Source organism: Lemur catta, chromosome 7 (assembly GCF_020740605.2).
Source record: "Lemur catta isolate mLemCat1 chromosome 7, mLemCat1.pri, whole genome shotgun sequence".
Classification (NCBI taxonomy): domain Eukaryota; kingdom Metazoa; phylum Chordata; class Mammalia; order Primates; family Lemuridae; genus Lemur; species Lemur catta.
The window spans coordinates 71,745,488-71,759,763 of NC_059134.1; the positions used below are offsets into that span (position 1 = coordinate 71,745,488).

At 52.7% G+C, this 14,276-nt stretch overlaps 1 protein-coding gene across 2 annotated transcripts in view; it reads right to left on the reverse strand.

The window, feature by feature from the left end:
* The window catches only part of ABCC8 (ATP binding cassette subfamily C member 8), a 75,661-nt gene that overhangs the window by 22,187 nt on the left and 39,198 nt on the right, over positions 1-14,276 (reverse strand). Inside the window, exons 12-17 of one of the 2 annotated variants that reach the window (XM_045557617.1) lie at positions 13,363-13,508; positions 11,158-11,263; positions 10,887-10,997; positions 10,437-10,512; positions 9,641-9,746; positions 777-809 (exon numbers count right to left, since the gene is read on the reverse strand). In XM_045557617.1, the coding sequence (XP_045413573.1) occupies positions 777-809; positions 9,641-9,746; positions 10,437-10,512; positions 10,887-10,997; positions 11,158-11,263; positions 13,363-13,508 (578 nt within the window). Of the gene's footprint in view, positions 1-776; positions 813-9,640; positions 9,747-10,436; positions 10,513-10,886; positions 10,998-11,157; positions 11,264-13,362; positions 13,509-14,276 lie in introns of both variants that reach the window. The other variant, XM_045557616.1, reaches the window with a different exon arrangement.

The window sequence follows — 14,276 nt, forward strand, 5'->3', positions numbered from 1 at the left end:
CCGGCACTTGGGGACAAGGTGGAAGGAAGGGCAGAGGAAACGTGGGGAAGTGAAGCCTCTCTGGTGTTGGACCGTGAAGGCCTCCTTCCCACCCTTCCAGCCCTGACTTCGTCTCCCCTCTAGTGTGTCGCAAATGTGCTTCGGAGAGGTGAGGGTGGGGAGGGTGGCTGTTTGTCTTAGACTTGCACATTGAACATAAAGCCACAAGACTGAATGTTCCACTGGGCCTGCAGGACACTCGCTGTAGGTGTCTCAACTTTGTTTTCATTATTACCCCTAGAACCTTTACAGACATGTTTTTTGTAATTGACTTTTCCCTGCCACTTTTTTTTTTTTTTAACATTTCAGCGTGTTTTAAAATATATTCACAGGGTTGTGCAACCATCACCACTATCTAATTGTAGGACATATTCATCCCTCCAAAGGAAACCCCGTAGGCATTAGCAGTCACTCTCTCTTCCCTGTTTCTCCCACCAGCCCCTGGCAACCACTAATCCACTGTGTAACTCTATCCACAATGAAATTTTAATACCACAGATGTACTGACGTCTGTTTGGTACTTCGCACGGCCACAAAGCCTTGTGTTTTCTCCCCCAACAAGAACCAAATTTCGCCCTCATTGGAAACGCACGCCTTGGGCTCATGCCCCTGAAAGCGTGTAGGCTGCACCTCCTGGAATCTGTGCTCCCCATTCCCCACCCACAACCCCCTGCCTCCATCCCACCCGCTCCTTCCCTTTGTTGGGACCCATTTCCAACCCAGTCCTAAGGCTGTACCTGTGGTCTTCTCCGGTCTCGCTGTCGGGAAGGCTGCTAGGACACAAACGGGGAAGGCCAACACCAGTTACTTCCCACCCCACTGACTTTCCACCACGCTGGCTCTTAGGGGAGAAGCTCTCCCACCCCTCACCCTCCCACCCATCCCCAGGCTTTCCAGATGGCTTCCTTGGGACAGAAACTGCTCTTCTCAGTCTGTGTCCCTCCCACAGCACCGGGATGGGCACCCCGCAAATAGCATGTGCTAAATCAGTGTTCCTGGCATTGACTCAGAGCAGCAGTGAGGCTGGCTGGGCGTCAGGAGTGTTTTATGGTTGGAAAAACTAGTGCTCAGAGAGGGCAAGTGACTTTTCCAAGATCACAATCATTTCATATGGTGTTTCCAAACTGTGGATAGGGACCCAAGAGTTGGGTCTGAAATAAATAGGCAACAAGTGCATTAAAGGGGGGAAAAAAAAGGAATAAATGATATCAGTGTACATTGCATGCAGTCAACATCTGTATTTTTTTGTGAATCTTTTTCTCTTATCTAACAATGCATAAATGTAGCGGACTGTGATGTAAAATGCATTTCATACTGTGGATTACAGTAAAAAATTTAAAAAAAAACAAGTGAGGTAACCTGAATTGACTGTGGTGCCAACCTTGCCAGTTCTCTTTCCCCTGCCTCATGCCACCTCTCAACCTTCCAGAAGCAGCCCCTTGTCAATGGAATGTGTACTTCTGGCATGTACATTCAAGGAAAAACAATCTGCTTTATTTCCACACAGACCTTGCTTTAGTAATACTAAAAAGAGCTGAAATTCATTGTGAGAAGCACCGTCATAGCATTGTCTATTTTAAAGCTCGAAAGAACCATATGAAGGAGGTTTATTTTGTTGTCTTTACAGATAAAGAAAATGAGGCTCAGAGAGGCTAAGCAACTTGCCCAATGTCACACAGCCAACAAGGAGCAGAGCAAATAGGCCTGACTCCGTGCTGTAAATGTTCCCACTGCGTTACTTCCCTGTGATTTCCCACGTCACAGCTCTGACAAATGCCTCCCGTCAGGAAGACCAGGATGGACAAAAACAGGGATGGAAAGAATCCTGATCCCTGCTGCGAGGGCAAGACTCTGATGGATAGGTAATCCCCAGCCCCCTCTGTTCCTGTTCTCTGATCTTTGTGGTCTCGCTTCATTCTCTTAACCCAACCTAACCTGCATTCCCCAACCACCAGATTGCTGTAATTTACAATTTACAGACAAGCTGGTAAAGCAGACAGATGAAAACCCTGAAGCTTACAAATTCCAACTCCCGTGGCCACAGCTCAGATAAGCTTATCTCTGGAGTCTTCCTGCTTCCAGAGTAGCAAAGGTTGTTATTTACACATTCGGCACCCCTGGGGACTCCAGCATACAGACGAGCACCAGCCCTAACTCAGTTTGCTTCATTGTCTGGGCTGCTCAATTAGCCCTGGTAAGGGACTGCTCTACTCTCTAATCAGCTCCTCTGGGAGTCTGTCATCCCCAGTGGGGTTTTAAGGCAGGAAGAACATCATTTTCAGCCCCCATGGTGCTTAGCACATGACAGATCTCTAATAAATGGAGGTTGTGAACTGGCATATTAATCATTTGGGAAGAAGGAAGGGAGGGACTAGTGTTCATTTCAGGCCTTCCCCATGCACCGCAAGAAGTTGTTTGCACTCATCATTTCATCCCTATAATAACCCTATAAACCCTATCCCCATTTCACAGATGGGAAAACTGAGACTTGGAGTTTGCATAACATGCTGAGTATGATAGACCTGGGAAGAAGGGAAGCTGGGGTATGAATCCAAGTTCATCTTCTCTTTCCAGTGTAGCCCCAGCCTCCTAGAATGGGCCTCCCTGAGGCTTTGTATCTGTTCTGATCTGAAAAGTAAAGAATGGTATATCTGGCAGGTACTTGATCTTATTGATTGCTGGGGTCTTAAATGAGTGTTGAGGATATCGATTCCCCTTCTGTCTGCACTTTTGGGACCAAGCACTAGGGTGAAAGGGCCACTCCCCTTAGTTTTCCAATGCCACACCCTTCCCTCCAGCCGCCTAGGAGCTGGCACCTGTGTGCAAACCTGAGTCAGGGCACAGAGCCTGCCCTCCAGGGGCTCATAGCCTGGTAGGGCGAATCAGATGGGTACCAAAGTCAGGAAATTATATGGGCCAAAAGAAAAGTAGGAACAATAAATATTAGAGAAATTTTGGGGTGATGCACACACAAACACATGTACAAATGCTGGAGAAAAAACAGGAGACTTCTGGGTGATAGGCTATTAGGTGATTTTTATCTTTATAATTGTGTATGTTTTCTAATTTAATGTACATTCTTTTAGAATCAGAGAAAAATGTAATTTGTTTATTTATTTTTAGAGATGGGTCTCACTCTGTTGCCCAGGCTGGAGTGCAGTGGCACCATCATCGCTCACTCCAGCTTGGAACTCCCGGGCTCAAGTGATCCTCCTGCCTCAACCTCCCGAGTAGCTGGGACTACAGGTGCATGTCACCATGCCTGGCCTAATTTTTAAAAGTTTGGAGAAGGAAGAAATAGGAGAAAAGGCTCATAGAAGGAGCCGCAGGTGAGCCCAACCCTGAAGGGTGGGAAGAATTGAGACGGTGGTGTTGGAGCGAGGGAATCGGAGGCTGGAAGAAGACACAGCGTATGAAGACAGGTAGTGTGGAGAAGTGGGAAAAATATGGGCTCTAGAGTTGCAATCCGAGACTTTTCTACTCACTGGTTGTGGAGGCTGAGGCAAGCCCCTTGACTCAGAGGAGCCTCTCTTTCCTTATCTATAAAAACCTCACGATGCCACTGGGAGCATATATTATAGACACAGCTCACAGCTGGCTAGAGGGAAGGTCGTGGGATTGCAGAACTAGGGGAATCGTCCTTTCAGCTCAGTGCTTGGTCCCTAAAGTGCAGGCAAAGAGGGAATCAAATACCCCCAACACTCCTTTAAGACCCCAGCAATAAGTAAAAGGGCAGAAGTGGAAACTGAGGTTGGAATTGTGAGTTAAGACTCATAGGGTCCACAGCCCATTCATCCTGCCCAGACAGGCCTGTTGCTGTCCTGAAATGCTACCTTTCATCCCAGCATCCTCTCCAGCTAATGTCATTGGGTCCCAACGCCAAATCTCCAAGAGAGCAAAGAAAGGGTCTTGCTACTGTCCAGATGGGGAAACTGTCTCAGAGAGGTAAAGTGACCTGCCCACGGCCACAGAGCTAGCGAGTGGCCGCATCTGGACTACATCTGGAGGCCATCTGGTTCCCAAGCCTGGCTTGTCACTTCCACACAGTGTCCCTTCTCCTGTCTGCCACTGTCTCGCCACACCTGCCTCCTCCAGGAAGCCCAGGTGCACCTGAGCCCCTGACCCCCTCTCCCCGAAGGCTCCAGGAACTGTATGGGCAGATGGGACCGCAGGGCAGTGCTGAGAAGGCTTTTTCTCACCTCCTGAGGAATCAAGGACCTAGGCAGGCAGCCTTTGCACCAACTACCACAAGGCAACAGCACCCTGAGGCAGGCCCAGTGCAAGCCAGGCGAGGCGTCCTGAGTGGGTGCAGACATCACAGAGTCCCCGTGGGGGAGCCTCGGCAGGTGGGGCAGGGGCAGGGGGAGCGCTGGTGACACTGGACTTGCAGCTCCTCCCCACCCTGTGCCTTCCTCAGGGCCCTGCTTCCTGCTGGCTCCCTGGGGGCATTCACAGTCATTCTACTGTGGATATTAATGGCCCTACTCTTTATTTCCCCAGGAAAGAATTTTGCCAGAGTATCTGCTGATACTGACTTTTTATCGAAATGTTCTCCTCTTAAAGATTAAAGAGGGAATTGGTAAATTCTCAGGCTGACAGTTCCTTGAAGCAGAGAGCCGGGGAGGGGCAGGTGACGCTTACTAAAGTGAATGCTTGGGCACCACGTGGTTCTCTCTGAGACCAAGAGCCCGGCTGCTGACACACAGGCTCCACTCAGGACTCCTGTCTGCAGGACCCCTGCTGGTGGACCCTCCACGCCCACCCTGGGGCTCTGCAAACCTCTGACCACCGAGGACTGGTGAGCTCCCCGAGGGCAGGGGCCAGGCCTTTTCCTTTGTAGCCTACACAGAGCAGTTCATAAAATGCACGTCCTGTACCAGGCACCTGGGGTATAACATGGAACAATCCCTTAAGAATCTCAGTGTAGTGGGGGAGACATGTGTTAGCAAATAATCATAATATGGTGCGAGGCAAGCACCAATAAGATTCATTCATTCCCAATATTGGTAGAAAAATTGGGTAGTGAAATTCTGGGTTAGGGGCTAGTTTAGGCAAAGGCATGTGGGTGGGAAGGAGAGAGATGTCAAGACGTATTTATAACCGCAGTCTCTTGAGGTCCTAAGTTATTTCTGGTTCATTCATTTAGCAAATGAATTCATTAAGCAAAAGCACTATGGATACAGTGAGACAAATAAGATACGGTCCCTTGTCCCCAGGGAGCTCACTAGAGTCTCTCCTGGGAGACAGGCTGGAGCACAATGAAAGACCAGTAGGGGAATTTTGTTCTTGGCAAGGAAGTACGCTGCTGAATAATAATATTTATAATAATATTTATAGGGCACTTACTCCATGCTAGGTTAATCCTCACATCAGTCTCACGGGTAATAAGGGAAACTGGTACAGAAAGATTATGGAATTTTCCAAAGCACAGAAACCAAATATGAGCCCAGGCAGCCTGGCTCCTCTGCGCCTCTCTGCTCAGCCATCCTGCGCATTTGGCCATCGGAGGAATCAATGAACAGTTGTACAAACAAAGCACCCATCTTCCCAGAGCATTCTCCATTCTGTGCCTCCTAATCCCCCACCTTGTGCCTCCTGGACTCTTTCTGGCTGCCTGGTAACCAGGTCTCAGCCCAGGCGTGGCTAACAACACTGGAGCAGCCTGGCATCACCCTCCCTCCGGCTGCAGACGTGCAGACTCAGGACAGGCCACCAGGTCAAAAGCTATTTTGCTCTTGGCTTACGTTGCAAGCGCATCGCTTCCCTGGACCCAACATCTGAGGCATGGAGCTCCTGCCAGTAATGTAGGGGGCTCCAGTGTACAGCCCCCATGATTAACTCCTTGGCCAGGATAGGTGGGCCAGAGAGAGTCGTGTACATGTCCAGGATTTTGAGAGACAAACAGCAGATGAAGCCAACTGAGTTGTGGCTGCCTAGACCCCTCGTTCTCCCAGCCATTGTAATGTGCTCCTGACTAGCCTCCCTCCCTACGGTGTCTCTCTCTCTCTCTCATCCATCATCCATTATCACAAGCATGATTCTTGCACAGCCTTCAGACTAAATCTTACTTCCTAGTCCTGGAATGTGAATCTAAGCCGAGTTCATTTCCCCAGTCTCGTCTCCCACCATGCAGTCCACGCACCCAGTCCTGCAGGCACACAGAACCATGTTCTGTAATATCGGCACAGCCTTGCCCATGCCATTCCCCCTCCCTGGAACACCCTCCTCTCCCACCCCCACCTTTTCCATCTGATGAAACCACATTCATCCCTCAAGGCCCAAACTCCACATCCACAGTGAGCCTTCTCTCCTTAACTGCAGAGTTAACTGTTCCCCTCTGCTCTATCATGGCCCTGAGCTCACTTCCCCTCCCTTAAAAACAGGGGCCAATCCAGCAGTCCCATTACTGGGCATCTACCCAAAGGAACAAAAGACATTCTATAAAAAAGACATCTGGACTAGAATGTTTATAGCAGCACAATTCACAATTGCAAAGATGTGGAAACAACTCAAGTACCCATCAATACATGAGTGGATTAATAAAATGTGATATATATATACCATGGAATATTACTCAGCCACAAAAAACAATGGTGATCTAGCACCTCTTGTATTATCCTGGATAGAGCTGGAGCCCATTCTACGAAGTGAAGTATCACAAGAATGGAAAAGCAAGCACCACATGTACTCACCACCAAATTGGTGTTAACTGATCAGCACTTATGTGCACAAATAGTAGTAACATTCATCTGTCAGGCAGATGGGAGGGGGGAGGAGGGGATGGGTATATTCAACCTAATGGGTGTGGTGTGCACCATCTGGGGGATGGACACGCTTGAAGCTCTGACTTGGGTGGGGCAAAGGGAATATATGGAACCTAAACATTTGTACCCCTGTAATATGCCAGGGAGCTCACTACGGTCTCTGCTGGGAGACAGGTTGGAACACAATGAAAGACCAGTAGGGGAATTTTGTTGAAATAATAAAAAAAAACAGGGGCCATGTCTTAGTCATCTCTGCATTCCTGTTGCTGTGCACAGGGCCTGGCACACAGTAGGAGCTCCATATTGGGTGAGTGAATACATCAATGTAGAGAAACTACAGCATGAGTTGAGTCAGGAGCAAATTCTCACAATTTCCCAGGGTTGGCTGCAAGCTAAGTGATGCGTCCCACTGTGTCTGGGGGTGAGGGGAGCTGGACCATGCAGGGGAGCAAGGAGGATCCTGGGAAACAAGAACCTTTCCACTACTGCCCCTCCCCCAGCCTTGAACAGAGCTTGGAGCGCGGGCCTGGGCTGCCTGTTGAGGAAGGAAGTGTTGGTGAGAACAGAGCTGAGAGGACGCACAAGGTGGCTCTGCTGAGGAGGCAGGCATGTGTCATAGCCACAGTGGCCGCTGGCCTCTGGACTGTCAGGCTAGCTCTGACTTCTTCAAGATGCTCTTGTGTCCCTTCCCTTTCAGCACACAATGGAAAGCCCATGCCCTTGAGCACCCAGGTGCAAATCCCACTTGTGCCATTTAAGAGCTGGGTGGCCTTGGGCAACTTCGTCATCTGTTAAATGGGAATAATAACAATACCTCTGTACGAAGCCTGGTAAGACCGACTGAAACAGTGCCTGGCACATAAGAGGTGCTCAGTATTAGCTGCCCTGGGGAGCCCCTGAGTCCTCTGGGCTGGGGCAGAGGCTTCTGGAGAGAAGGGGGCAGCAGTCAGACCCTGAGGGTTGGCACAGCTTGGAGAGGAGGTGTGGGCCGAAGCAGGGCAGGGCTGGGCCCTTGCCAAGCATGTCTGCTGCCTCTGCAGAGGACAAGGAGAGGTGCAGTGCTGGCATGAGGGTGCGTAAGGGCAAGGTGGGGGGAGGGGGATAAAGAAAGTGGGGCAACGGGGCCAGGTTCAGAGGGGGCTCTGACTTCCATGCTGAGCAGGACACAGACAGGGGAATCCAGGGCAGCTCCAGTCTCCGAGCTCTGCAATCCCATGTAGAAAAGGCCTGCCCTGGGGGAGGGCTTGGATCTAGCCTGCCCTCTACATGAAACTTCCAGAATAACCCCTGCAACTAGGACCTGGGGGCCCCAGCCTGAGGCAATGGCCAGGCTTGAGGGAAAGAACCCAGGCACAGAGTCCCTGCTCCACACACTGACCGGTAAGTCACCCAACCTCTCTGAGCCTCAGTTCCTGCTTCTGTGGAATGGGGTAATAACACCCACCTCTTCGGTTTGGGGGGGCTTCAGTGAGACCACACTTACAGCGTGCTTAGTAAAGGGGCTGGCCCACGGGAGATGCCTGATAAACACTGGTTGCTTTCCTCAGCTCACGGTTCCCTGGGGGCTCCTGTCTTCCTGCTGCAGACATGCAGCTGGACAACAGGCAAGGGCTCCTCACTCCAAAGCCCTGAGAGGCAGTCGGTATAAGGGTCTGGCAAAGTGACCGCAAACCAATGCCTGGACCTTCCCGGTCAGGCTGTGTTGAGAGATTCTCTCCCAAAAGATGGAGACACAGAAATTCCTCTGCCCCCAAACATAGCACAGTCCCCAACAGAATTAAGGCTCAAGAGACTGACTGAAATTACTGGAAACCCGAGAGACTCACTTGCCAGCCCACAGCCCCAATGAGGAGGAAAATTTGCCATCTGTTGGAGGTACCACTCAGGGATGTTTTGGCAAAGCAGGAAGAGGGGTGCACGCTGGTATTCTCCCTGCTAGTTCTGCAGTCAGGCTTATAAAACGCCTGACATCTTGGATGATAATTTCTCCCTAGAAGTGACGGATAGGAAAAGCCTGCCCTTCTGCTGAACTGGCTGCAGCTTCTATTCCCAAATGAGTGCCACAAACCCCGGCCAGACGCCCCTTTCCCTTGGCCACCAGCGGTCTCAGAGCCAGGTGTTGACTGCCGTAGTTGTCCTCTGCCCAATCTCTGAACACTGTTTAACATCCTCTTCATTGCTCAGCTCTTCATTTCTTTTTTTAAAACGTTCTATTTTAAATGCATCTTTTATCAAGGAGTTTCAAGTGCTTTTTGGAAGTATGGAGGTATAAATAATAGATTAACGATTGACTCGGCCTGGAGTTCCGACTCTTTAATTAAGATAGTGATCTTTGCCCAGAAACCAGCATTTGTCTGGGATATCTCTGGATCCTCAAAATACCCACTGACTGTGTCAGCCTGCTGAGGACCAAGCCGGAACCCATGCCGGTGCTGCAACGGCCACACTGGGAGGCAGTGCCGCTGAGTGAGCACGGGCTGTGAAGTCAGAGCTGAGTTCGAATTCCAGCCCTGCCACTTATTAGCTGTGTGAATTCAGGCAAATAGTGTAACCCTCATCTGTAAAATGAGAATGGATAACAGTACTTACCTTGCTAGCTGTATAAAGATGAAATGAAATAATGCATGCAAAGCTTTTAGCAAAGAACCTGGTGCGGAGTAAGGGCTGACTAAATACCGATGATGATGATGATGAGACCAACAATTAACAGCATGTAGTAAGCACTCACTGAACACACAGAGTGGGCCCTCCAGTCAATGCGTGATGCATCCTCCACTGAGAAGGGTGGTTGAAAGGAGGGTTCCCCACTAACCGAGCCCCGAGGATGCATCTATTACCTGTTCCAGAAGACAGCCCCTGAGACCTTCTGCATCTCCCCCAGCGCGGCTAGGAGGAGCGAGGACTTGCCGCAGCCCACCTGCCCCACGATCATGGTCAGCTGGCCTACAGGGAGAGACGGGGGCAGGTGGGAGTGGGGCCGGGGGACTCTGAACCACTATCACCCAGAAACACAGACAGACAGATAGTCCCAATTCTGGGGCCCCCGTTTCCTTTCCTCCTACCTAGACTCTCTAAGAAGTCCTCTCGCGCTTTGAGCCTTTCCTTCTCAGGATCAGCATCCTCCTCTGGCTGCTCAGGTCCTGCCTCCACTCCGATTTCCTGCCCTCCACCCTTCCTAAGCATTAGCTTCTCCCTCTCAGTGCTCAGCTCCTGCAATCCCAACAAACGCCACCCTGGGTCCCACCCCCAACCCACCTCCATACTGTGCTCACGGTGCCACTCCTGCCAGAAGGTCCTCCTGCTTCACGACCCCAGGGACCTTGCTCATTCTCAGAAACCCCACCCCCTTCCACACCTTCCTTGGCTACTCACATCCGATCTTCTGTGAGTCGCCCAGACTGTCTGCAAGGGATGGTTTGACATCAAGGCCCACAGTCTCACCCTGTCCTGGCTAATGCACTCTCACCCAGCACACGGATGTTGTGAGGACATAGCCCACCCCATCTAGGGTTCATACCCCAGGCCCCCACCAAGATAAGCAGAGAGAAGTGCTCAGTCATGTGCATTTGTCTTTCCTCTCCACGTCATTCGGTGGGACAGGGGAGGGGTGTGCTGGAGGGTGAGTGGCCATACCTCGGGGGATGCGGATGGTGATGTTGGACAGCGTGGGGATCCCATCGGGGGTCCACGTGAAGTAGCCTCCGATGATCTTCATTGCCCGTGCCCCACCGCCAGAAGAGAAGAGAAAGGCAGCTGGTTCTCAATGTGAATGGTCTCTGGACTCCCCTCCCCCATGAAAGCCAAAAGACACTGATTCCAGCCCCTGGATCACTTCCAGGGCAGAGGAGAGGGGGACTGGCCTTCTCACGCTGGCCCCTGCCTGAGACACCCTCCTGAGAGGAAGGCTGGGGTCCCCCCTCTCGGTTGTCCCTGATTTCAGGACTCCTACGGACCTGCCTGCAGTAGGCAGGTGTCCTCTGTGCAGAGGACCCGGCACCCAGGTCTCTAGCATTCCAGGTGCTGAGCTCCCCCGGGGGACGGTGGTGGGAGGCCTGGCGTGGGGGTGCAGGGTCTAGGGCTCACCTGGACGCAGGAGTCGTCAGCATCCCCGTCGGCACTGGGGGCCAGGCTCTGCAGCGGGCCCATGAGGCAATCGTCCCGGGTTGGGCGCTTGCGGTTCACAACCTTGAGGGGCTGGGGATGGTGAGGAGGTGAGGACCCACTTGGCTGGGAGCTGCGTAGGGAAGGGAGCCCCTCCTTTTGGGGGAAAAGGTGGAGGCATGATGCAGCAGGGCACGAGCTTCAGGCCTTAGAGGGGAATGCTGGGAGCGGCAAGGGGAGGCCGGGCACTCACCACCGCCTGGTACTTGCTGGCTTGGCCCTGGGGTGCGGGCTCACGGGGAGCACACTGCTCCTCACGGATCTCTGCGCTGGACAGGAACTCGCTCAGCTTTTGCACGCTGCAGAGGAAGCACAGAGACACCCCGCACCCCTGCCAGGGGCAGAGGAGGGGGAAGGAGAGTGCGGCCTGAGAGAGAAGCTCTGAGAAGGTTCCAGCCCTGAGGTGTGGCCCCAGGAAGCCCACACTGGAGGGGGACAGACCAGCGGGTGTCCCTGCGGGGGCAGGTGATCGGTGTTACCAGGGTTTGTTAGGGTTGACCAGTCAGCAGGAGTGAGTTAGGGAATGGATTGGAGGTGGGATTGGTTAGTTTTAGGGTTAGTTGAATGTTAAAGTTGGTTAGTCTGGGTTAGACTGAAGGACAGTTGGTGCTGGGCTTTATTAATTACTGTTAGAGTTGAGGTTGGTCAGTGTCAAGGTTAGTTAGGATGAGGATTGGTTATTAACAATAGCTAATATTTTGTGAGCACCTACTATACGCCAGACGCCGTGTTAGCTGCTTCATAAGCATTATATAATCGAATCCCCATAACCTGCTGCAGGTGTCATTACTCAAGGAGGAGAAGGCTACTCCTCCCCCGAATTTCCCTGTGGACTGGAAGAGGCCCTGGAAGCTTCGCTATTTCAGTTCATTTTCTCCCACCCCTGGAGGTGTGGATGCTGTCCGGGAAGCTCGAGCATTATTTGTGTCCCCTTTCTTAGCTTTTGCTAAATGTCCAGCAGGCCTGGGGCCAGATCAGCCATTCTGACCCTTAAGGCAAGGGCAGTGTGGGACTGTCACGCTGCTGTGGGCTCTTTTGCTCTGTGTGCCGCCCCCTCGGAGAGAGGGGCAGACTGCCAGGCCTCCGCCTCTGTCCCCTGAAGGCTGCGGCTGGTTCTCATCCCCTGGGGCAAAGCTTCAGGTAGTGTCCTGCTCCCACCTGCAGCCCAGGGCCTGAGCTCCCTCATCAAAAAGGAGGAGGCGTTCCGTTGCTGGAGACAGTGGGATTCGTAGTGTTTGAAATGTGAATGCCTTGGGATCAGCGCAATGGATTTCTGGCAGGTGCAGCATCCTTGCATCTGTGGCTTCCACACAGAATCACAGGGCTGGAGTGGGGGTGGCAGGAGGAGGGGTGATCCTTAGGTGTCACAGTGCCATGGCCAATAAACTGAGTCAACACAGCTGACCCTGGAAATGGGGAGCTAATCCCTTTCCAGCCAGCTACTCCCTGCTCAGATACTCCTTTGACCATAATTTCGCTGAGTCATGTGCCCCTTCCACCTTTGAACCCACGCCAGAGCTTCCTCATGCAAGCTACCCCTTTACAGCTACTTCATTCCCACAGCCACGCCTTCCTGTCAGCTGCCCAGGACTGCCAGGGGCCCTTGAGACAGGAGTGTCACCTTCCTCAAGGCTAAAGACACAGAGAACAGGTGTTACTCATTGGTCCCTCTGGCTATGGGTAGGGATGCAGCCAGCCCTCCCCAGAGGTGAGACAGGCTCTTGCTTTCCAGGAGCTATTTCAAGGGCCTGGGGAGATCTTCACACCCCAGGTATGGCATTTCCCAGCCACAGCCTCAGCCTTCTGCCTTCGTATTTCATTCCCAAGAGGGCCACGCCTCTGGGAGAGTGGCAGTGTCACTTCTGGGGCTCTAGAGCCTGGACCGGGGGCCTTGCAGAGCCGGGGGCCCACTGGGGCAGGACCTGCAGGCGCCTGGGGGAGGCTGCTTCACTGACAAGGCTGTGAAGGCTCGGGGACTGTGGAGAGAACAGGGATGCGCAGCTGACACCTTCTGATATCCAAGGGGCTGTCATGTGGGAGGGGACGACACTCATTCTGGGTGGCTCTGGAGGGTGGAAATAGGAGCAGTGGGTAGAATTTAGGAGAATGCCAAGCTTGGCTCAACATTGACTTTTTTTTTAAACGGAGTTGTCTTGGAGGTGACAGTGAGTCCCCTCTCCTTGGAGGTTGCAAGCAAGTCCCTTCTCAGGGATGGCGTGCTGGGAAACCAGACGTGGCCAGTGTCCCTCTGACCAACCACGACCAGGTTCAGCGAGGCGCAGATCAGCGGGGGGTGTGTCCTGGGAGGGAACAGCTGTGGTTCCAGCGGTCACTAGAGCACGCCTTGGGCCGATGCAAGAGCTGCCTGTCCAGCGCCCTCGCCCGGATGCCCCCTCACCTCACTAGAGCTTTGACTGTCGACCGGAGCACGCTGGACAGCATGAACAGCGGCGTGACCAGGATGTGGAAGAGGGAGAGGGAGGCAAAGGCCACGGAGGGCGAGAAGTCGGCCTCTTTGAAGAAGCTGGCGTGGCCCACGAAGGTCTGTGGACAGAGGCACGGATGAGGCTGGGGTGCCTCAGAGCGTGGGCCCCTCCCACACCCAAACGCTCAGCCCCGGGAAGGAGACCAGAGGGCTGGCAGGGAAGGGCTCCTAAGGGGACCTTTCGGTTAGCGACATCTCTGTCATCCTCACACTCGTCTCAAGGAAATGTCCCAGCAAGTGCTGGAGGGCAGGGGCTGCTCCCTCCGGTCCTGCCCCTCCTTGCCCGGTTGGTCAGCACTGCCCCCTCCCCAGACAGCAGCTTGGCTGCGCCTTTCCCTGGTCCTCCTTGAATGACGCCAACACAGTCGTTCCAAACCATGGCCTGCCCGGCCACCTGGCCGTGCACTGGCCTCTGTTACCCACGGTTCCCCAAAGAGCCCCAGGGCAGGAAGCAGCCCAATAAATCACATCGAAAATGAATTCCCAAGTGTGCCTGACAGGCTGTGAACGCGACACAGCTCCGCGACGCTGGCCCCCGGGGAAATAAATAGATCTTTTTAAAGAACTGAGGGCATCACAGGAGCCCGGATGGGAGGCTGGGCCAGGGGGCTGCAGGCCTGGGGCCCGGGCCTGCATGCTGCCTGCCCCCCACCGCGGCGCTTACACATCGCTTTTGTCAACATCGCCTTTCAGATCCACATCGTGATATTTAATGATGTGGAGAATTGTGTGTGGCAGATTCTTACATTTAAAAAAGCAGGTTACCAAACTGCATGTGCAGCACAATCCTATTTTTGTAGAAAACGACATGTCATATGCTTGGAAAG